Raw genomic sequence first — 23,484 nt, 5'->3', positions numbered from 1 at the left:
TCCACCCCACGTGCCCTTACGTCAGTGCCGTGGGACGTGCAGGAGGAAGAGGCATCTGCGGAGGGAGAAGCTGGCAGAGGCGTCCCCTGTGGCTGGCAGGGAGTCGGGTACTTGTACCTCTTCTCTCTACGTGAGCTCCTGCCTTCAGAGCCTAACTCTGTGCCTCAGTGGTGACCCCTTCCTGCTCCCCCCCGACCGCCTGTTAGCCTTCCCTCCGTCACAGCCCTAGCCAAAGCTGGGTAAGCGCACATCCACACTGAGCACGTCCTGTGTGCACGCACCATGCTCAACGCTTTACATGTATTTCCAGTTTAACCCTCTCAACAGACCTGGAAAGTCGTTACAATGACTTCCATTTTGTCATTAGGAAAACTGACTCTGGTTAGCCACGTGCACAGACAGTAAGTGAATCACGCTACTAGAAGGCGGAGCTAGGACCGTGAGCAGTGCACCCCGCCCGCCCCGCTAACGGCTCACCGGGGTCACGCCGTGTCCTCCCGTGTTCACCATCCTGTTAAAAGGACTTACTGAACAACGATCTCTGACTAACGGTGCCTTTAATGTCAGTGCACCTTTTTATTTTCCACAGAATTTCCTTTTTATGACACTTTTTATACAGTGCTTTGCAATTTACAGAGCACTGTATAAATAGTTGAAATCGATTTCGTGAATGGACTCAGTAAAATGCAATTGCTCAGTGCACCGAATGTGGCAAAATGCAGACCAGCTGCCCCAAACCAAGTCTTAGAATTGTTTTAATTCCTCCCTCCCCTGTGCTCAGGATACAACACGCAGCGTCCGATATTTCTCTGGGAAAGTGGCTTTTTTACTTAACTGCTCTCCATGTCCCACAGAATACTGTGCGTGGCCCTAACCATCCAAAGCCCAGAGGAATGCTCTAATCGCTTACGCCTGTCTCCAGCTTCTCTTCCTTCCTGCCGACTGCCCAGCGCTCAGCCCGCCTTCCTGGAACTGTGCTCACACCCTCACCGCCAGCCCTGCTCCCCTACTGCCCACAGCCAGCGTGCCGGTGGTCAGGCCCCGCGGGCCGGGTACGCCGCGCTCACAGACACTTCCAGTCTCTGCTCGGACCGAGAGACACGTGTCCTTCTCATCCGCTCACACGTCCTGCTCACGTGTCACCAAGCTTTGCTCGCCCTCTTACACTCAGCACCTGTCAGCTCTGCCGGTCTCAATCCAGCGTCGCTCTCACAGCCAGCCTAGAGCCCAGACCTTCCCTGACTTCCAATCCTTCACCTCACAGGGAGGGCGAGTCCTCTGGTGGTGCCCACTTGTCTCATGTGGAGAGTGGCGACTACAACTGAACAGGCTCAGCTGGCACGGACCTTGGCTTCCCTGCGTCTCCGTGCGCCCCGAGGAGGGGGTGGACGGAGACGGGTGACTGTGGCCTCTGGGGGCAGTGTCCTTACCCCCCTCCCTCAGCTGGCACTCGCTGGTGGAAAAAGGCCCATCCAGCTCCCTTCGCTGGCAGACTGTGCATGAGAAATGGGTTTTGTGTCAGTTTACAAACAGCACAGGGACGGCCCGACGTCAAGGGGGATTAAAAGAGCCGAAGAACGGCGCCAGGAGCTGGTGCCCCTCAAGGCCCGGCTCTGCCCGGGCCCGTACCTCGGCCACCTCCCGCTGGCTCGCCTTCTTGGCATTGTCTCTCTCGGTCTGAAACTGCTTCCTCAGAGCTTCTACGTGCTCAGCGTGCAGCTCTGCTTCCACCTTAGATTCCTCAGTCATGCGCTCTCTGTTTTGAAAAGGACAGAGGAGAAATCACCTTTAGAATTCAGCTCAGGAGGGGAGTGAGCCTCAGTGAGCAGAGCAGCCACCCGGTGAGCCTCACTGACCTGGAGCTCATTAAGAGGGAAAGAAGGCCTTACCTGCAGCGTACAGTCCTTCCGGAGGGAGGCCCAGCCAGAAGCACGAGACAGGCGCTCATTTTAACCAACAACCAACGTCACACCGGACGTAACCCGCACAACAGGACACGCACCTTCCCTGCGCTGGCTCAGGCCTGTCTGCGATGCCCGTGCGCTCACTAGCTGAAAGGAACGCAGAGCTCCGTGCACAGCGCATTCCTACATACAGCTGCAGGTGTGCGCACACCTGTGAGCACACACGTGTACACCTTCATGGCACGCACTGCCGTCTCAATCACATTTACCTGCGCCCAGTTAAAGCAAAACCTGAGTGCCTGGCCTGAACTCGATGGGTCTGACCTAATCATCTCAGGCCAAGATGGAGGCCACTGGCTGACATCTGCCTGGACAGACCCCCCTCCGGGCTCCTGTCCCTCCCTTTCCCAGGCATGCTCTGAAGGACACTAAGCTTTTGTTGGAAAAGGGTTGGAAGGGACATGCAAGCGGCCCCTCTAACCCTATCCGTGCCATTCTGGCTTGGTCTTTGCATGGAGAAGCAGCTTGATACCCGTCGAGGGCAGAGCGGGACATGAGCGACCCAGGCAGCCAGCGCCTGCTGCTCTCAGCTGTGGGGCTCCTGGCAGGGCCGCTGGGAGCCCCAGCTCCGGCAGGAGGACAGGTGCGAACGTGTGCGTGAGCCGCGCCGCTCCCCCCGGGGCGCCCCCGGTCCCTGTGACGGCGCTGCCCTTACTTGCATGTTTCCAAGTCCTGCCGCTCGAGTTCTTTGCAGTCCAGTCTCTCCTGGACGTGGTCAAGCTTTGTTTGCAGGTGGCTGTTTGTCTGGAGCGCTTGCTCCAGGCTCATCGCCAGTTTCCTGTTGTCTTCTCTCGCGACATCCAGAGCCTTCTGCAGGGGCTCCACCTGGAGGAGAAGCGGGTTTTCATTCCCCTGTGACATGCAAACCGTCCATAGCACCGTGCAGCCACGCCCTGCCCTACATCAAGTGCCGCCGAAACAATCCTTCGTTGGAATCAGCAGAGATTCCAGATGCCGGGAATACATGCGGGAGCTTACGAAGGACATTGCTTCGGGGACGTTTAGGAGGCAATGGGAAGGGTCCTGGTCACTGAAGAGCTTTGCAGCCAACCTGCTTCATCCTCCTTTTAAAGTCGTTAAATTACCCTTCCTGATCCTGTGACCTTCTGGTCTCACTGCCTATAGAGAAGAGACCTGGCAACTGTTCCTGTCCAGGGGTCCTCAAACTACGGCCCGCGGGCCACATGCGGCCCCCGAGGACATTTATCCGGCCCGCCAGGTGCCACTGCCTGTCCTGCTTAGCAGCCGACTCATCCCGGGCCCGCAGTGCGCATAGGAATTTGTTCATAGTTTTTTTTTAAACTATAGTCCGGCCTTCCAACGGTCTGAGGGACAGTGAGCTGGCCCCGTTTAAAAAGTTTGAGGACCCCTGCCGTATACCTGCCAGAAAAAGCTTATTTGTATGAAATATCCATGTGTAGCTTATACACATGCATATGTGTAGATACAGCTGCAGGTGTGCGCACACCTGTGAGCACACACGTGAGGGTGTGTCCTCCTAGTAGTGGATTCACTCTGGCTCCTTTTTTCCCTTCGTTAATCCTCACTGGAGGATTTTTTCCCTTCGTTAATCCTCACCGGAGGATATATTTCCGTTGATTTTTAGAGAGTGGAAGGGAGGAGAGACAGAGAAACATCAAGGTGAGAGACAGACATCGACTGAATGCCTCCGACACGCATCCTGACCAGGGCTAGGGATCGAGCCTGCAACTGGGTATGTGCCCTTGACCGGAATCGAACCCATGACCATTCATTCTGTGGGCTGATGCTCTATCCACTGAGCCACGCCGGCTAGGGCTCTAGCTACTTCTGCCGGAGGGTAAAGTTATTCTCCAAACCCTTTAAATTCTGCATTCATTTATGCTGATAAATGAAGAGAATGTGAACCATATAAGGCAAAAAAGAACTAGACATCATTTTGGTCCCGGTTTCCCAATAAATGATGCCCTGTAAGACTGCAGGCCCATATCCTATTTGTGAAATGGCACTGTCCAAAACTCAGACCTGAATGAAAAGGACATGTAGCTGACTGTGTTACTCCACTTTTCCAAAAAAGGAAGCTCCCAGTAAAACCACATGTCAGCGTTATCACCCACAGCCCCCTGCCCCTACCTCACTGTTGTGCTGGGCGTCCACGACCAGCATGCGGGCCTGCCACTGGTCCACCTCCGCCTCCAGCTTCTGCACCCTCTGCTGGTTGAGCGCCCTGGCAACGGAAGCACAGACAGAGTGACGAGGGAGAAGAGCCACCGGGAGCGACACACTTGCTCACAGGGACTTCTCCCAGGAAGCTCAGAGCACCCGCAGCAGGCTACGGGGATCAGCATGTCGGGGAGCTGGCCGGCGACAACCAGGAGCCTCAGCTTCTGGTGAAGAATGAAGGCTCCTACAGATGAGGAACTTCCCCACGTATGGGCAGGTCTGGCTGGATACATTAAACCAGCAATCTTCAACCGATGTGACACAAGGATTTTTTCTTTTGTTCTTTTTAAATTTTTATTTTAAATTTTTTTTTGTACCACAAGAATTTTTAAGACATGCAGTACCTGCCTATTTAGCCAGGGGCACTGACCTCTTTTCCCTTAGACTGCCAATAAAAAAATGACAACAAGCAATACAAAATAGCTTTCTTATGTGAATGAATCAAAATTATACCTACTTTTTTGTGAGACAAGCAAAAAATATATATTTTGGTGTACTGCAGAATTTTAGTAATTAGGTTACATTTGCCATGAGGTGAAGAAGGTTGAAAATTGCTGCATTACACTCTCAACACATGTCAATAATTAACTTACAGGCTGGTAATTTTATAACATATAAATTACATACAGTTTTGTACCAGTGAATGAATATATTCATACTATCACTTGTACATGAATTGGCTTGATGTCGAGATTTCTGCTTCTAAATACACCGGGTACCTAGAATTTTACTGTGACTGGTAAACTGTTTTTAATACCATCCCCTTGAATTCCTTTTTACCAGTAAGTGCTGAAGACACATTCATAATATGTAAAAGATAAAGATGAGCGCAGGGAAGACTATAAAACTCACTCGTCCGCTCATAACACAGAGGCGACAAGCACCGCCAATGTGCACATTATCATATATTGCAGAGGCCTTACTAAGCTCAGACCTTTCGTTCATTAACCTAAAAGGGAAACTTTTATGCAATATTTGAAACATTCAAAGGAGTTTACTAATAAAACATAGCTAGAAGTTCTCAAAATAGTAGTTCTCAGAATGTTTCATCTAAAATAATTAATCTTTAAATGGGACCCTAATAAATGGATAATTAATCCAAACTAAAGTAGGGACTGAGCTTCAATTATCTTGACAATTACAATTCTGTAGATCCAAGGACAAGTTTAAAGGCATAGAAAACAGCAAGGGTAAAACATAATAGATGACATGAATTTCTAAAATTTTATCTCACTACAAAAATATAAGAATTTTGAAATTCTGGAAATCATGTTGGTTTCGAATTCCAGATTTCCCCTAACTTTAAACTAGTTCCTTTCACCATCACCAGTGGTGTGCAGAGCAAATGCTGTAACGGACTGGTGTCTTGACTTCTCACTGCTCCTTACTACAGTGCAGCAGGAAATGACAAGCATAAAGACAGCAAAGTCATCTCCCGCACCTTTCTTTCTTGAGGCCTGCGATCTCCGAGTCCCGCCGCCCAAGCTCGATCTGCACCTTCTCCAGAGCGCCTTGCATCTTGCTGTGAGAAGCCAGCACATTCTCCAGCATGACTGTCACTTTGCAGTTGTCTTCTTTCGCTTCTGCCAGCTGTCGCTGAAAGTTCCCCATCTAATAGGAAATGAAACCAGGGAAAGATGTTGGATTCTTTCTGCTGAGTCCCATTACTTCCAGGAAAGGAGTACGGGAACCAGGCACGGTAGGATGCTAAGAGGAATAATTAAAGTACATTTTACTCTTATTTTGTTTCTTACGTGATTGTGACTTTGAGAAAAAGAAAACTAGACCTCAGATCCTATGGATCCTACGGAGAGCTTTCAGTGCTTCCCGACTACCGGCATGTCACACACAGCACAGATATTAACTAGAGACACTGGGATCAACAACCCGGGTGGCCTGCTCGGGCCCTGGCCAGAATTCTCTCAGGATGAGAGACCAGGAGGGAAAGTGGGAGGGGCTGGAAGATGCTGTACCTCGCAGCCCTCCGCGGCGAGGCACGGTCCAGCACTGCTGTCAAAGAGACGTTTGGGATGGGACCTGTTTTCACTGAGCACCTCCCCGCTTAAGTAGAGAGCAGCTAGTGACAAGTTAACAAGACATAGTAGCTGTGAATATCATGTTCGTAAAGCAAGAGGCGGCAGGCTATTACCAAGATCAGACGTGCTGCAACAGAAAAAATTAGGACTTTTTCTTTTGAGTAAGACAGGAAGTTGAGAAGTATTGGGAGTGGAATTATGCATTTTAAAGAGTTTCTAACGTTTTCTTAAAGAAAAAAAGTCCTCCTCTGATCAGTCCTCACTAAAGTGACAAGGCACGGAGGCATGTGCCTGTGAGCTGCCCCAGCGCCTCCTCAGCGACCCTCTCGGCAAGGACGCCCACCTTCTTGCTCTCCCTGTCCTCCAGGGCCTCCAGGTCCCCTTTCAGCTTCTGGCTCTCCTTCAGCGCCGCATCGCGACACTTCACCACCTGCGAGAGCTCCTCTTCGTTCTTTTCAAGGATGGACTTTACCTTAGGAGAACGAGGACCACGCATCACTTTCCCAGAGCACAATACAGCGGCATCAGAGCGAGACACAGCAACTTAGAAGCCAAACCTCCAGTGTCCAATTATATGTGCTTATTTACTATTATAAATAAAGCCGGCTTTTTATTAGCCGTTTTTCCCTCTAAAGAAAACTCCAAAGCGAAAATAAATGTGTAAATAAAGGAGCAAACCCAATATATGACCATCGCCACAAAAGTGCAGAACACGGGACGAGGGGGCTGAGACTGTGAGGGAGCGTGAAATGGGGCGGAGCTTCTGCCTGAATCCACAGTTCATGCCTGTCTGCAGCTGCCCAGTCCTCTGCCATGGGGCTATACCACGGTACTTACCCGTTCACCTGCTGGACCTGTGAGTGGTTTCCAGCTTTCAGCGATTACAGAGAGAGGTGCTGTGAACCACTGTGTGCAAGTCTTTGTGCAGACAATGTTTTCATTTACCTTTGGGAGATACTTAGGAGTGGAATGGCTGGGCCATAGGGTAGGAGTATGTTTCATTTTTAAAGAAACTACCAAATTATTTTCCAAAGTGGCTGCACCATTTTGCATTCCCTTCGGCGGCGTATGAGAAGCCCAGCTGCTCCACATGCTCACTAACAGTGGTCTGATCGATCCGTTTTCCCCTTTTAGACATTCAAGTAGGTGTGCAGTAGTAACTCATGGCTTAAGTATCAAGCAAGGATGGATGCTCTAAAAAGTTTTCTTTGGAAAATATTTTCTGACGTTCAAGTTCTTAGGGCTTCTATTCATGTATTTCTATTTTAAAATTAGGCTTTAACCAAAGAACTTAATTTGAACATTAAGATTAGGTAGATATTTTGAATTAAAAAATAAAATTAGATTTTAGAAATGTCAATGGTTATTGTTAAGCAAAATCTGGTATTTTCTATGTCCAAAAACAATTATGAGAGAGCCAGAATGGTTTCTATTTGTATCATCAGTAGCCCCTATTTGTGAAGAATGTAATTTCCTGTTATTCAGACCTTCAAACATTATCTTTCTGGACTGTTACTACTGTTCTTTATCTATATATATAAAAGCCTAAGTGACTGTTATGACCGAACAACCAGAACGACCAATTGACCAGTCACTATGACACACACGGACCACAGGGGGGCAGACGCTCAATGCAGGAGCTGCCCCCTGGTGGTCAGTGCGCTCCCCCACTCAGCCAGAAGCCGGGCTCACAGCTGGCAAGCGCAGTTGTAGTGGCAGGAGCCTCTCCTGACTCCGTGGCAGTGCTGCCAGGATGAGTGTGAGCGGCACGGTGCCGGGCCCCGGCTCGGGCTCTTCCCTGGCCACCTGCAGCTTGGCACACTGCTACATCCCCCAGGGGATGTCTGACTGCTGGTTTAGGCCTAAACCGGCAGTCAGACATCCCGAGGGGTCTCGGATTGCGAGAGGGTGCAGGCCAGGCTGAGGGACCCCCTTTGCCCCCTCCCCCCCTGCACAAATCCGTGCACCGAGCCTCTTGTTATATAAATTTCAAATTTCCTAATGATTTAATTCATGGTCTTTACTTACCGAATCCCGTTTAAGAAAATATGATGCCTCATAAGTTTTAAATGGTCTTGAGGCAAGAATGTCTATTTTACCTTCCAGTCTTCCCTCCATGGTTTTAATAGCATTCAAAAGAGTCTTTAGAGAGATTCGAGAGTCCCCAGTGTCCTGAGATCTCACAGAAGTTAGGGCAGGTGCAAAGGTCACATGGCGTGTGGCGTTAGGAACAACACTGGGCAGACCCACGGTTCTTTCCTTTACGCTGGGTCTACAGCTCTCAAGAAATTTCGAAGACGCAGGCCTCTCCGGAGATTTCCTTCTTCTTGGAGGCATCACCAATTAAAAACAATAAACTAAACTAAACTAACCCTAGTTATTTTTCAAAGAGTGTCTCCTTTAACAGGAGGAACAACAACGTTCTAAGCAAAGCCGTGATGGAAAGTATAATGTGAGAAGTGTTCCGTGCTTTCGGAATGAAGAAATCCCACTGAGAGTCTGTCCCAGCCAAGAAGCAGCCCTTCATCAAATCCCTGAAGGAGAGCACGTCTAACAAGGCCCTGGACCAACAGTCAGATGGTTAGAACCCCAACAGGATTCCATTTGGAGACACATTCTACCTCCTTGGTTACCGAGGGCACACATACACACATTACAGCTACAGAAAGTACACGTGCTGCTGGAGAGTGGCAGAGATGTTTTTAAAAATAATACACACGGTAAATTTGTAAATTACTGAAATGAATCACTTTCTTTCAGTAACACATTCCTGGATTATTTTCCTCGCAGAATATTTTATATATTTTATTTATCTAACTTTCTCTATTCGTTTGTTAAAATGTTATCCATCTCACCCTAGTTGGGTGGCTCAGTTGGCTGAAGCACTGTCCTGTACGCCAAAAGGTTACTGGTTCGTTTCCCACTCAGGGCATATACCTAGGTTGTGGCTTTAATTCTATTTCTCTCTCCCTTCCTCTCTAAAAAAAAAAATCAATTAAAAATGTTATCAATCTCAACAGTCACCATACTGACAAGCAAGCACCTGCTCTGCTAACACCCCTTTAAGGAAACAGCTGATGCAGGTGTGTCTTGTTGCCTGTAATTCAAAATCCGAAGAGACTCGTTCCTCATGTCTGCCCAAAGTCAGAAGGCTCCCTCGTAATGTGCTTCCTACGATGCTCTAAATACAAGCTGCTTTGTTTCTGAAAGTCCTACTTTCTGTTCCATAATAAAGTTTATTGAGCACATTGCTAAGCCTCAAATTAGAGCGTGAGCGAGCTTCAGGCATCTTTGTGAACTCCTTGATGGCTTAGCACAGTGGTCGGCAAACTGCGGCTCGCCAGCCACATGTGGCTCTTTCGCCCCTTGAGTGTGGCTCTTCCACACAATACCACGGCCTGGGCGAGTCTATTTTGAAGAAGTGGCGTTAGAAGAAGTTTAAGTTTAAAAAATTTGGCTCTCAAAAGAAATTTCAATCGCTGTCCTGTTGCTATTTGGCTCTGTTGACTAATGAGTTTGCCAACCACTGGCTTAGCAGAACCTTGTACATACTGTGTGTTTAAAGAATGCTTGTTGAGCTGAGTTAAGTGAGAGAATGTTCATCTTTCTGGCACTGTATGGCAAGGTGGGAAAAAGGCATCCGTGTCTAAAAACGAGTTAGAACAGCTGACCAGCCGTCTGCTGTGCTGTCAATCACACCTGAGCGTACTTGCCCTCCAGAGCCTTGTTCAGCTTGCGCAGATGGTCATTCTGGGAGCAGGTTTCGGTGAAGGAATGGAGCTGCTCTTCCAGCTGCTTCACTTTTATCTGGGAAAAGGCAAGAGTAACAAAAAGAAGCCTCGTTAATAAGATACTGTGTATATATTTATATACTCCAAAAGGAAAAGAAGATTTCATGAGCTTCAAAACAAATTTAGAGTCCCTAAAACCAGTAAAAAGCAATCTTAATTTTTTCTAATAATGCAAAGAATGTTATCTCAACTGAAATACGTAGCGACTTCATCAGCTAAAACAAGCTAAATCCATTTACATGTACAGAGATAATTCACTTGGCTTCCACTGCTTATGGAAACTCCAAATTAACACATTGTGGACCAGTAGTTTTATTGCTAGCTTTACCCAGTGGCCAGGTTAAGTTTCTATTGAACGAGTACAAAAAACGTTTTATATAAATGTTAAAGGCACACTTTAAAATTAAATACCCATTGCATTTTGAAGTTATTTATTACATGTTCTTATAAGCTAATATCTTTTTAAAGTATGATACTTTATGAAGCGGGAATTCTTGTGACCAGTCCGCAATGTGTTAACATGACTCATGCATATAACAGTGACACTTTGTAGGTAATAACTTTCAATTTTAAAGGAACTGTGGTATCTGGCATTTAAACTTTTTTAAAAATATGGATCATTAGAATTGTCAACATGCAAGGAGACAGTCTTGTGTTTTCACTGGCAGAATTACAAAAATTGAATAAATGGAATTATATGCTGAATTGTGTTTTAGAACTAACTCATAAAAGTGACTACTCGTATCTTTGCCTTTAAAGATTTTGATCATTTGGGGAAAGTGATTATCAATAATATTTACTCACAAATCTCCAAATTATGTTTTTCTACATTTTATTCCTCTTATTCCCAACTCTCTCATACAAATCAACAACTAACCTTACTGAGCCTATTCTTAAATCAGGAAAAATTTCACCCCCAAGTTTTTATTTAAACCAACTTTTTCTCTCGTGGTATCTTCTTGTCTCCTATCCGGGGGGCAAGCTCCCGTGGCTGGAGCTCTGGACAGTTAAAGAGCTGGACTCTGAGTGCTTCTAGTGTTTTCTGAAAGGCTGCCTGAGAGCACAGTGTGTCCTGAGCCATCAGCAGGTCCTTCCTTCTCTGGTTTCTGTCCTTTTCCACAGCGCACAGAGAAAAGCGTGTGCTGGGGATCCCCGAGGCCACGAGTAGAAAGTCATCGTGGTTTCCACTTAAGGTTCAGAATGAAAGCTGCCTCTAAAGGGAGGTGTTGATGCAGCGGTTACTCTCATTTTAAACACAAGCAGAGGTCAACCTATGAACCCAATGGAAAGGGGCTGCATAACGGGAGACTTCCCAACGTGCCTCTCTTCCAGCACATCACGGACTATCCCCACGCCCCAGCGCTCCTCAGGTAATCTGCCCTGCCTCACCTGGGGGTACTCGGTAAAATGCCACAACGCTGGTCAGATAACGTGTTCTTATCGATGGCCCTTAGTTTTTACACTGAATTTCTTACTCGGTAGGATTTCTAACTCAGGAAAGTCAAATGGGAAAGGACACAGAAGCAAATGCATCCCGCGGCCCCAGATCTCGGGTGTTTCTGCCACGACTACCCACGCAGCTCCCATGGCCAGCGCATCAGCCAGCCTCCGGAACAGCAGACACTCGGGGCGAGGTCACATCCGCACATTGTTTCAAGTGCCCAAATATACACAGACGGACATAGATGCAGGTACTCAATATAACACTACGGACACTGAGACAACTAAGAGGGAGATGGAAAGGAACTCTTATTTGGATATGCTTTGTAAGGCAAGTATTTAAAGTAATGCAATTAATACATTTTCTGGGTTTTTTTTTCTTCACTACTTATGGTACATTTGAAATAAAGCAGGACATACCTACAATGTTAGCCCTTTCACAGTTTGCAAGGAGCTTCGGAGTAAAAACTCCTTGAACTGCCAAAGTGTGAAAATACATTCAAGAAATTGTGATAATTTCTGCATAGCACAGATTTTTTTTTCTTTTTTAAAGCTAATCTATATATATAAAAGCCTAAGCGACTGTTACAACCGGTTGACCGAACAACCAGTTGCTGTGATGCGCACTGACCACCGGGGGGCAGACGCTCAATGCAGGAGCTGCCCCCTGGTGGTCAGGGTGCTCCCACAGAGGGAGCACCGCTGAGCCAGAAGTCGGGCTCATGGCTTCTCCCGCCTCCTTGGCAGCACTAAGGATGCCCGACCGATGGCTTAGGAGAGGGCCTAAGCAATCAGTTGGACATCCCCCGAGGGCTCCCGGGATGCGAGAGGGCACAGGCTGGGCTGAGGGACCCCGAGTGCACGAATTTTGTGTACCAGACCTCTACTATTTATATAATAGAATACCAAGCAGCAATTTAAACCAAAGAATTATAACAAACAACATAGATGAATCTCTCAATTATAATGTTGGGTGAAAGAAACAAGATACAAAAATATATACACTGTATTATTATTTAAAGTTCAAGTACAGGAACCATTAATCTGAGTTGTCAGAAGTGGGGATGGGAATTACCTTTCTTGGAGATAGTGACTGGGAAAGGCTATACAATGAGTTCTGGAATGTTCTATTTCTTGATCTGAGTGCTGATCACGAGTAGCTTTACTTTGTGAAAATTTTCTAGGCAGTGACCTGTGTACTTTTCTGTATATGTGTTACAGTTCAATAAAATCTTTATTCAAACAAAACAAACAAAACCTTTGCAAAGCAAGAGTGGTATCATCCCAATTCACTCATCTATTCTGGTGCCTCAGAGAACCAATTTCCAGGGTTATTTCTCTTTAGGAAAGTTAGAAAAAATTCAGCAGAGAGAGAACACAGGCTCTCTACATTCTCAGTAAATGACCTTGCATTAAACAATTATAATAAAGCTTCACAGAATGGTCTTTGGCTTCGAGATTTAAGGTTTTACCATTATAGTATAGGTCCGTAAATAGAAGTCACCTAGATTTTAATGCAGTAACAAAATTAGGGAGGTTTGAAGACTGATCCAAAGTTATGTAACTAGTAAATGACAGACAAGGTCCTCTCAAAATTCATCAATATTTAGTCTGACAACTAACATTAAAAGGTTAGACAACAAAATTCAGAAAATAAAGCCTCATACCTGGAGTTTTCCCTTTTCATAGGCCAGTTTATTTTTACTCTGAGTAATTTTTCCCAAGACATTTTCCACCTTCTGTCGGGCAAGCTGATGAAGCAAGCACAGACATGGATCAGTGCACCAGGCATGCAAGGGAACCATCATTTTCCTTTTAAACAAGTATCTGCACCTCACCATTTTCATACCAACGCAACCAGGATTCCTACTTATTGGCTGCTGCTGCCTCTTCTCCTTCCCTACTCTGCAACATGCTGGGAGGCAGACACGGAGCGCGAGTGCCTCAAGAGTCCCAGAGGCACTTCTTTATTTATTAATTCTATTTTTGCTATATCAGTTCTCCTTTGCAGCTGCGATCCAGCCCAGACGTGGGGGCTGTATCAGTGCTTACAGGTATACAGTTTGAGATCAGACAGTTCTTGAAGAGAACGGGATGTGCAAATGGTCACAGCCCTCAGACCGTAGGAGAGGCTTCCGCTATCAGTGTCAAAGGCAGAAACGGAAAACACTGTTTTGATCAAACACTAAACACGGTGTTATCTGGGACAAACATTACTGACAGCTCTATCATTCACAAAATTACATATTTCCATCATTCCAACAACCTATTTAATAATGGCATTTTCCCCATGTCTTTTCCACCAAACTTGGTCAGAGAAATAAGTATAACATCGAGTTTTCTTTTGATTAAATTTTGGGTCCTCTTGGTACTTTGGGAACAATATCAGTGATTAAACAGGGAAGTTTCACCCTCCATAACAAATTTCAGTGTTGTTTTTTGATAACAGGAAACACTGATGGCAAAAGTCTCTTCACAAATCAACTGTGAGTACAGACACAAGCAAATCCTCGATCATTCAAGCTGCCTGCTGAACTACAGACCATCTGCAGTGAATCTGGAGTTTAAGGTCCTGGGAAATATTGACATCATTCACTACTTCTGGCTTACATTTGCTTTATTTGTGAATAAAGAACAGGGAACCTTTTAAGCATTTAAAGCCAAAGAATTTAGACTTTTGTGTTATATTCAACTTTGGGCAGGTTGACAATGGTGAAACCATATATGTAGGGATATTAATTTACAGGGAGAAATTCTTCCTTATCTCTGACAGTTACAGCTATTCTTTAGCCATCACTTCGTACTGCCTTTTATTTCAAGTGTTGTGAATCCAACACACTTATTTCCAAGTAAAAGACACACTTCAAACTAGATTGCTATATAATAACATGTAACTCCTATTTTCCTCTGTTCCAAATATATTCATGATAGCACAAGAGGGCATACTAGTCTAGATTTTGTTTTCTCCTCAGTAGCTGCCTGAACTAGAAGAATTAGGACATTTTAGACAGTCTAGACTTGATTAAAAAAAAACAACACATAAGAGTCATTAGTCTTTGTATACCATCTACTCTAAAATTACACACATTCAATATAAAAACATATACTGAATATTAGGTGTCAGTGGGCTATTAACTATTATGACCATCTAAGTATTTGTCTTATCAAAGCAATATTTAATGCATGTATAATATGCATATTCATACATTGTTTCTTAAAGTTTTTTTAAAAAATCTCTATGTGTTGCTACCACTAAGGCAAAGGAAAGTATTTTTTTAAAAGCATTCAGACCAATAAAGTAATTGGTTTCAAAATAACCTAAGGGAAATGTGGACTTTCATCAAAAAAATAGAATACTAATACTAATGTATTACCATAAAATTAATCATCAATTTTCTGTCTGTGGAAGACATACAGGCCTCCTTTACAAAAACTTTTCTATTTCAGAAATTCTGATGTAAAATCATTCCATGAATGAAACATTATAGTTTGGGATTATGCTTCAACCACATCTTCAGTAAAAAAATAAAGAAGGATGGCCAGTAATGTTGTAAAAATAGCTAAACCATAACTGTAAAAACCTGATTGTTAAAATTCAGTTCCAAGTTCTATAAATCAATGTGCCCCAAAGTGCTATAAAGTGTAGGGATAGCGTATAAAAACACTAAGGGCTAGATTTAACCTAAAATATGCCAGCTAGAACAAATACCAAACACTCAAAAATCATTAGCTTTCTTGGAATGTGGAAGGGCTTTTCATGGAATAACTTAGATGGTCTGGGTCTCTTTTAAAAGGTGTCTAGGAATTTTAAAAATAATGGCACCTTTTCTTCAATAAAATTTTCCCTTTTAAGCAAAGGCATATCGAAATTCTATTAATATTTTAAATACACCTTTAAAAGACTTTTTTTCCACTAAAGAGAATGCTAATGCAATGATAAGAGAAAACTATCCAAGCAAAATAAAAATCTGATATTGGACACATGGTCACTTATTTAAATTTAAATTTATGACAAAAAGAGATGGTTACCAGTTGTCAAAGGAAAATCAATGGGAAAGCAGTAACTTAAATTACTGTTTGCAGATTCTCTGAATAGGCCCTGTACTTAAGAGAATCAATGGAAGACCAAAAATTAGAGAAAGACCACTTAAATGAGTGAATTGCTCCAATTCTGAGTTGCAGAAGGCAGACTTGAGAGTAACCGTTGCTTAAGTAATCTAGGCAACATACTACTTATAAAGGTTATTAAGTATGTATGCAGAGCAAAGCACCTGAGAAACAGGTTACAAAGAAAAATGCAAGTGGCTAGAAGAATATACCCTGAACTCAAACACAAAGACTTAACTCCTTGGAAAAGCAGGAAGCAAACAAATTATCTTAAGGTCTCGAAGGCAGGTTGCCAGGAAAGCCACAAAATGATTTCTGAAATCATTTACAAAATCCAGGTAAGCTGTGAAAGTTAGCCGAAGCTGTAGAAAGAATACATAAAAACAGCAGATACTGCATTTTGGCAAAGCTTTTTTTTAAGAAGACTGTAAGAAGGATCTTATTCAAAATATTTAACAACTCGTATGACAGGTCCCCAGCAGATGGAACCAACTTGGACACCTGCCAGTGGTACACTGCCCGAACATCTTCCTGGTTTTAAGATTCAGTTCTTGTTTAACTTCAAGTCATTAATGCTCTAGCTGCATAGGGGACTGTATTTTTGTCTGGTGGCACTATGTGAAATGTTTAGAACCCAAAAGAAAGGTGGGGAGGATAGTCATTTTACTTGAAATCAGCAAGAGCCACCTTCCCACATTTAAATCTTTTCTCACAGAGGTTTCCTGCATGACTGCCTGTGGGAATGGGCTCAATTACACCATTATTCAACGCTGAAAAGGCAAAAACAAACGTAAAACTAGGAGGTGTGCGGAAAAAGTGAGAGAACGGTATCTATGCGGGGCAACTATGCTAGGCCCTGTGGTGGGCACTCATTACTCCTCCCCGTCCGCAGGGCAGACAGCACGCTCTGTGGTCTCCAGCAGCGTTTCTTCAGCACCTGTTACGTATTAGGCACTAGGCCAGGGAGCATAAAGATTAGGAACTCCTGTTCTTGCAGTAGAAGACAGTGAAGGCTGATGCATAAACAGGTCAATTTCTCATCGCTGTCGCAGTTATTCTGGTATGGGTATGCAGTGTGCTGCGGGAACCCCAGTTAGGGACCATCCCCACACACGTTAAGAACCTGCCCAGGTCACACATACATGGAGCCAAGGGTTGAAATCAGGATTGCCTGAGTTCAAATCTGAGGGGGGTCGAGGGAGGGAGGGCATACATAACACACGCTCATGTGTACCAATAAGAGGTTAGACTACAAGGAAGCTTTTATGGAGAATTTCAAGTGTTAACTCTCAAAGAACAAATTACACTGCCAGCACTGAATGGAAATAGGTTTAATAGTATTGTTAAGATTAAAAAATAACCCTGAAATCTCGACCTCATTCCTCAGCCAGCTACAGCCAACTGCAGTGCCTGCGAGCAGCCGTGGTCAGAGCAGATTCTAAGAGGAGAGGCACAGGTCTGCAGCTGGAGGGGTGGGCTCTCACTGGGAGACCTTATCAAGAAGTCTGCAGGCAAGAATCGACCTTGACCAAATCACTGGCAAGATCTGTCAAAGTCAGTAGCAAGGTAAGGCCACAGGCCTGCTCATGGTGTGGGCGCAGGCTGAGAGGCGGTCTTCCAGACCGGCCAGGAGATTGGGGAAGAAGCCCAGCTGAGTCCTGGCCAACAAGCAAAGGGCATGGAGGAATCTTTAGTCTCGGGGAGGGAGGACTGGCCTGAGAGACCTCCGGGAATTAGCCGGTGCCTCTAGTCCAGCCTTGGGCAAACTACGGCCCACGGGCTGGATCCGGCTGTTCTATCCGGTTCTCTTGCTCTCCCCTCCGCTCCTTTACTTTGAATTTATATTAGTTCACACAAACACTCCATCCATGCTTTTGTTCCGGCCCTCTGGTTTAGTTTAAGAACCCATTGTGGCCCTCGAGTCAAAAAGTTTGCCCACCCCTGCTCTAGTCACTCCAATAGGAGCTCAAGGGCTTTCTTACCCAGGGTCAATTTGGATACCAATAATTCCATAAATGTTAGATGTCTGATATATGCTTTACATGTATTAACTTAATCCCCTGAACAACCCTCAACCTCCTAATAATAGTATTACTATCCCCATTTTGACAGATTTAAGAAACTGAGGCTCAGAAAGGTTAAGCAGCATAATCAAGAATTGCAGCCAAGATCGCGGAGGCAAGATGGCGACCGGCAGGAAGGTAGGGAGGGAGAGTGTGTGAGAAAGTGAGGGAGCCATAGAGGTGTGTGTGGACATGTGTGGGTGTGTGTGTGAGTGAAATAGGGACAGTTAGTCCCTGCAGTTCCTCCAGGGGGCTGCCAATCCGGGCAGTCTTAGATGGCAAAACCCCGTGGCCGCCGCAAACACTCTGGGGAGGACACCGGCGGCACAGAGACCACGCCATCTTGAAGAACAGAACTGCTTGAGACTAGGATCCTAGCCTCGCCACCACCCAGTCTGGTCTCGGGAGCAAACCAGGACCCTACAGCCGCTCTGGTAGAAGACCTGCCCCCACAGCTGCAGACCCAGGGACACCAGGACTCCAGGCCCCGGCCGCAGATTTCTGTGAGTCACAAAGCCCCTCCCCCGCCACCCCTGCAGCAGCGACACAGAAACTACCTGACCCCAGCCACACAATAAGGCTTTCTGCACACACAAAGCAGTGGCGACTCTGCCTGACTTTGAGCCTTGGTGTCAGACACGGGAAGTTTGTTTCCTGCGATTAGTCTCCACGCCCAGGCAGGGAGATTGAGCGGAATTCGAGCCTAGCCGCTCATCCCTAGGGAGATGGTCTTCTGCAACCAGATCCCGTGCCCAGGCAGGGCAGGGAGACAGCACTGAACTTGACCCCGGACTTGCGAACTCAGGGAATTTGTTTCCTGCGACTCGTCTCCACGCCCAGGCAGGAAGACAGTCCTGAATTTGAGCATAGGTGCACGACCTTGGGGAGATTGTCTTCTGCGACCAGATCCTACACCCATGCAGGGAGACAGCGCTGAACTTGACCCCAGACTTGTGAACTTGGGGGATTTGTTTCCCGCGACTCATCTCCACGCCCAGGCAGGAAGGCAGTCCTGAATTTGAGCATAGGTGCACAACCTTGGGGAGATTGTCTTCTGCGACCAGATCCTACGCCCATGCAGGGAGACAGCACTGAATTTGAGCCTGGGGTGCAAACCTGGGGAGTTTGTTTCCCATGACCAGACCCTGCACCTTAGCAGAGAGGCTGCGGTGAATTTGAACCTGATGTGCAGTCTCAGGGAGTTTGTTCCCCACGACCAGACCCTGTGCCCACACAGGAAGGCAGTGCTGAATTTGAGCCTGGGTACATGGACACAGGGAGTTTGTTTTCCACAGTGCACACGTACGTGACCAGACCCCACACTCACACTAAGGAGCAAAGCCACCAGGCTTTGATTCAGGGCAAGCGCACACAGAAGGCTGCTTACCGCAGGGCATAAGTGGACCTCCTGCCAACACAGTGCGACTGAGCAACCCAGTCTCCTGGGCAGATTGGGGACCCTGAATCTACACACAAGAGGCAGCATTGACCACCAGTGACTAGACTCCATTCCTCATTACGTGTGCCTGAGATCCCTGATTCCCAGTACATTCACACTAAGAGCCAGTGACTCCAATTCTTGGTGCATGTGCACACAGGGACCTGATTCTCAGTGCGAGGTAGCACCAAGAAACAGAGACTCTGATACTCGATTCTCGGCATGGACACAGGGAGCCTCTGACTCCTGACATGCAATAGGGGACTTTGATTTTTGGCACACGCCAGTGGGTTCTCTGTTTCAATGTGGCGCAGGCAGGGTCCCTGATTCTAGGTGCACACATGAGGCCACACTAAGCGCCTATGACTCTGACCCAGAGCGAACGTGGTTCCCACCAACCCACAGCAACCGCATGTCTTGGTATCAGAGTTCTTCAGTGACACTTGGGGGGTGCAAAACTCCCACTGCACATGGTCCAGGCTCCCGCAACTCGACATCTGAACCTTCTGGTGATAGGCAGAATGGGGAGACAACGAAGCAATCCCCAGAGGAAAGAAAAGGAGGAATTGCCAAGTAAGGAAATAAGTGAAACAGAAGCATGCAACATGACAGAATTTAGAGTAATGGTCATACACAGGATGGACGAGAAAATCAACAACTATGCAAAAATCAGGAAGAAATGAAAAATGATATAGCTACAATCAAAAACACCATGGAAGGCTTCAACAGTAGACTAGAAGAAGCAGAGGACCGAATCAGCGAGTTAGAAGATCAGGTACAGAAACAAGCCCAATCTGAACAGCAACTAGAGAAAAAAATTTAAAAGCATGAGGAGAGCCTAAGGGAGCTTTGGGACAATGCAAAATGAAATAACATATGTATAATAGGGCTGCCAGAAGGACAAGAAGAGCAGCAAGGATTAGAAAATTTATTTGAAGAAATAATGACAGAAAACTTCCCTGATATGGGGAAGAAAAAAGTTACTCAAGTACAAAGAGTCCCAAGCAAGATGAATCCCAAAAGACCCACACCAAGACACGCCATAATTACAATGGCAAATGTTATCGACAAAGAGAGAATCTTAAAGGCTGCAAGAGAGAGACAGAGAGTTACCTACAAAGGATCCCCCATCAGATTATCAAATGATTTCTCATCAGAAACACATCAAGCTAGAAGGGAATGGAAGGAGATATACAAACTGATGCAAAGCTAGGGACTCAATCCAAGAATACTCTATCCAGCAAGACTATCAATCAAAATTGAAGGGGAAATCAGAAGCTTCACAGACCAAAAAAAAGGGTAAGTGAGTTTATCACTACCAAACCAGCAATGCAAGAAATGCTAAAGGGAATGCTGTAAAAAGAAGAAACAAAAAGGTAAGAAGGAACACAGCCTCAAAAAATAAAAATGGCTACAAACAACTACCTTTCAATAACAACTTTAAACGTAAATGGACTAAATGCTCCAATCAAAAGACATCGAGTGGCTGAATAGATAAAAAAACATGACCCATATATATGCTGTCTTGTTACAAGAGACCCACCTCAGAACAAGGGACTCACACAGACTGAAAGTGAAGGGATGGAAAAATATCTTTCACGCAAATGGAAATGAAAAAAAAGCTGGGGTAGCAATACTTATATCTGACAAAATAGACCTCAAACTGAAGGCCATAACAAGAGATAAGGAAGGCCACTTCATAATACTAAAGGGATCGATACAACAAGAGGATATAACCCTGGTAAACATATATGCACCCAATGCAGGAGCACCCAAATACATAAAAAATCTCCTGGAAGATATCAAGAGAGAGATAGACAACAATACAGTCATAATAGGGGACTTTAATACATCACTGACATCAATGGATAAATCCTCCAGACAAAAAATCAGCAAAGAAACAACAATCCTAATTGACTCATTAGAACAGATGGACCTAATTGACATCTTCAGAACATTTCACCCCAAAGCTGCAGAATATACGTTCTTCTCAAGTGCACATGGGACATTTTCAAAAACAGACCACAAACTGGGTCACAAGCAAAGTCTCCCCAAATTCAAGAAGATTGAAATCATACAAATCATCTTTTCAGACCACAATGGCATAATATTAGAAATAAACTACAATAAAAACAATCCAAAACACTCAAACACTTGGAAGCTGAATAGCATGTTATTAAATATTGATTGGGTTACTAATGAGATCAAAGAAGAAATTAAAAACATTCTGGAAACTAATGACAATAAAAACACAACAATCCAAAACCTATGGGACACAATGAAAGCAGTCCTGAGAGGGAAGTTTATAGCTCTACAGGCCTACCTCAAAAAACAAGAAAAAATGGTAGTAAATCATCTAATGCTACAACTCAAAGAATTAGAGAACAACAAGAAAAGCCCAGAGTGAGCAGAAGGAAGGAGATAATAAAGATTAGAGCAGAAATAAATGACATAGAGACCAAAAAAACAATACAAAAGATCAATGAAACCAAGAGCTGGTTCTTTGAAAGGATGAACAAGATTGATGAACCTCTAGCCAGGCTCACCAAGAAGCAAAGAGAGAGGACTCAAATAAACAAAATCAGAAATGAAAGAGGTGAAATAATCACAGATCCCGCCGAAATACAAAGGATTGTTAAAAAATACTATGAACAACTCTATTCCAACAAACTAGACAACCTGGAGGTAATGGACATATTCCTAGAAAAATACAACCTTCCAAAACTCAATCAGAAAGATTCTAAAAATCTCAATAGGCCAATAACTATGGAAGAAATTGAAGCAGTCATCAAAGAGCTTCCGGCAAACAAAAGCCCGGGGCCAGACGGCTTCACAGCAGAGTTATTCCAAACATTCAAGGAAGAACTAAAACCTATCCTCCTCAGACTATTCCAAAAAATTCAAGAGGAAGGAACACTTCCAAACTCATTCTGTGAAGCCAGCATCACCCTAATACCAAAACCAGATAAAGACAACACAATGAAGAAGAATTACAGGCTAATATCCCTCATGAACATAGATGCCAAAATCCTAGCAAATCGGATCCAGCAGTACATCAGAAAGATCATACACCATGACCAAGCTGGATTTATACCAGAGATGCAAGGATGGTACAATATCCACAAATCAATAAATGTGATACATCACATAAACAAATTGAGGGGAAAAAATCACATAGTCATATCAATTGACGCAGAAAAAGCATTTGACAAAATCCAACACCCTTGCTTGATAAAAACTCTCAGCAAGGTGGGAATAGAAGGATCAGACCTCAACATCATAAAAGCCATATATGATAAACCCACAGCCAGCATCACACTCAATGGACAAAAACTAAAACCATTTCCCCTAAGAACAGGAACAAGACAGGGATGCCCTCTCTCACCACTCCTGTTCGACATAGTACTGGAAGTACTAGCCATTGCTATCCGACAAGAAGAAGGAATAAAAGGCATCCAAATTGGAAAAGAAGAAGTAAAACTGTCCTTATTCGCAGACGACATGATACTGTACATAGAAAACCCTAAAGACTCCATAAAAAAATTATTAGACTTAATAAATGAATTCAGCAAGGTAGCAGGATACAAAATTAACGCCAAGAAATCTATGGCATTTCTATACACCAATAGTGAACTTACAGAAAGAGAGACTAAAAAAGCAATCCCATTTACCATCGCACCAAAAAAATGAAGATACCTAGGAATAAACTTAACTAAAGAGGTAAAAGACCTATATGCAAAAAACTACAGGACACTGAAAAAAGAGATAGAGAAAGATATAATCAGATGGAAGAACATATCGTGTTCATGGATTGGTAGAATCAACATCATCAAAATGTCCATTCTACCCAAAGCAAACTATAGATTCAATGCAATCCCCATTAAAATACCAATGGCATATTTCACAGACCTAGAACGAACTCTCAAAAAATTCATCTGGAATAAAAAAAGACCCCGAATAGCTGCAGCAATCCTGAGAAAGAAGAACAAAGTAGGTGGGATCTCAATACCAGATATAAAGCTGTATTACAAAGCCATTGTTCTTAAAACAGCCTGGTACTGGCACAAGAACAGACATATAGATCAATGGAATAGAATAGAGAACCCAGAAATCGACCCAAACCACTATGCCCAATTAATATTCGACAAAGGAGGCATGAACATAAAATGGAGTCAAGACAGTCTCTTCAATAAATGGTGTTGGGAAAATTGGACAGATACATGCAAAAAAATGAAACTAGATCACCAACTTTCACCATACACAAAAATAAACTCAAAATGGATCAAGGACTTAAACATAAGACAGGAAACCATAAAAATACTAGAGGAATCCACAGGCAGCAAAATCTCAGACATATGCTGAAGGAACCTCTTCACTGATACTGCTCCTAATGGAAAACAAAGAGAAAATAAACAAATGGGACTACATCAAAATAAAAAGCTT

General features: G+C 44.6%; 1 protein-coding gene across 9 annotated transcripts in view; it reads right to left on the bottom strand.

Moving 5' to 3' along the window:
• CCDC150 (coiled-coil domain containing 150) overlaps nucleotides 1-23,484 on the bottom strand; it is a 49,268-nt gene that overhangs the window by 6,264 nt on the left and 19,520 nt on the right. For 5 of the 9 annotated variants that reach the window (XR_013960689.1, XR_013960690.1, XR_013960691.1 and 2 more), the window contains exons 13-19: nucleotides 13,101-13,184; nucleotides 9,902-10,009; nucleotides 6,546-6,674; nucleotides 5,608-5,777; nucleotides 4,077-4,170; nucleotides 2,620-2,789; nucleotides 1,630-1,756 (exon numbers count right to left, since the gene is read on the bottom strand). Coding sequence is in view for 6 of the 9 variants with exons in the window: in XM_080670116.1 (XP_080526242.1) it covers nucleotides 1,630-1,756; nucleotides 2,620-2,789; nucleotides 4,077-4,170; nucleotides 5,608-5,777; nucleotides 6,546-6,674; nucleotides 9,902-10,009; nucleotides 13,101-13,184 (882 nt within the window). In the remaining 3 variants the exon portion in view is untranslated. Of the gene's footprint in view, nucleotides 1-1,629; nucleotides 1,757-2,619; nucleotides 2,790-4,076; nucleotides 4,171-5,607; nucleotides 5,778-6,545; nucleotides 6,675-8,230; nucleotides 8,866-9,901; nucleotides 10,010-13,100; nucleotides 13,185-23,484 lie in introns of those variants that run through there. The other 4 variants (XM_080670118.1, XM_080670117.1, XM_080670121.1 and 1 more) reach the window with 4 other exon arrangements.

Source organism: Plecotus auritus (assembly GCF_963455305.1).
Source record: "Plecotus auritus genome assembly, chromosome: 5".
NCBI classification, from domain to species: Eukaryota; Metazoa; Chordata; class Mammalia; order Chiroptera; family Vespertilionidae; genus Plecotus; species Plecotus auritus.
Note: the sequence above shows the minus strand (reverse complement) of the source record. Positions and strands in the feature narration are given on the sequence as shown.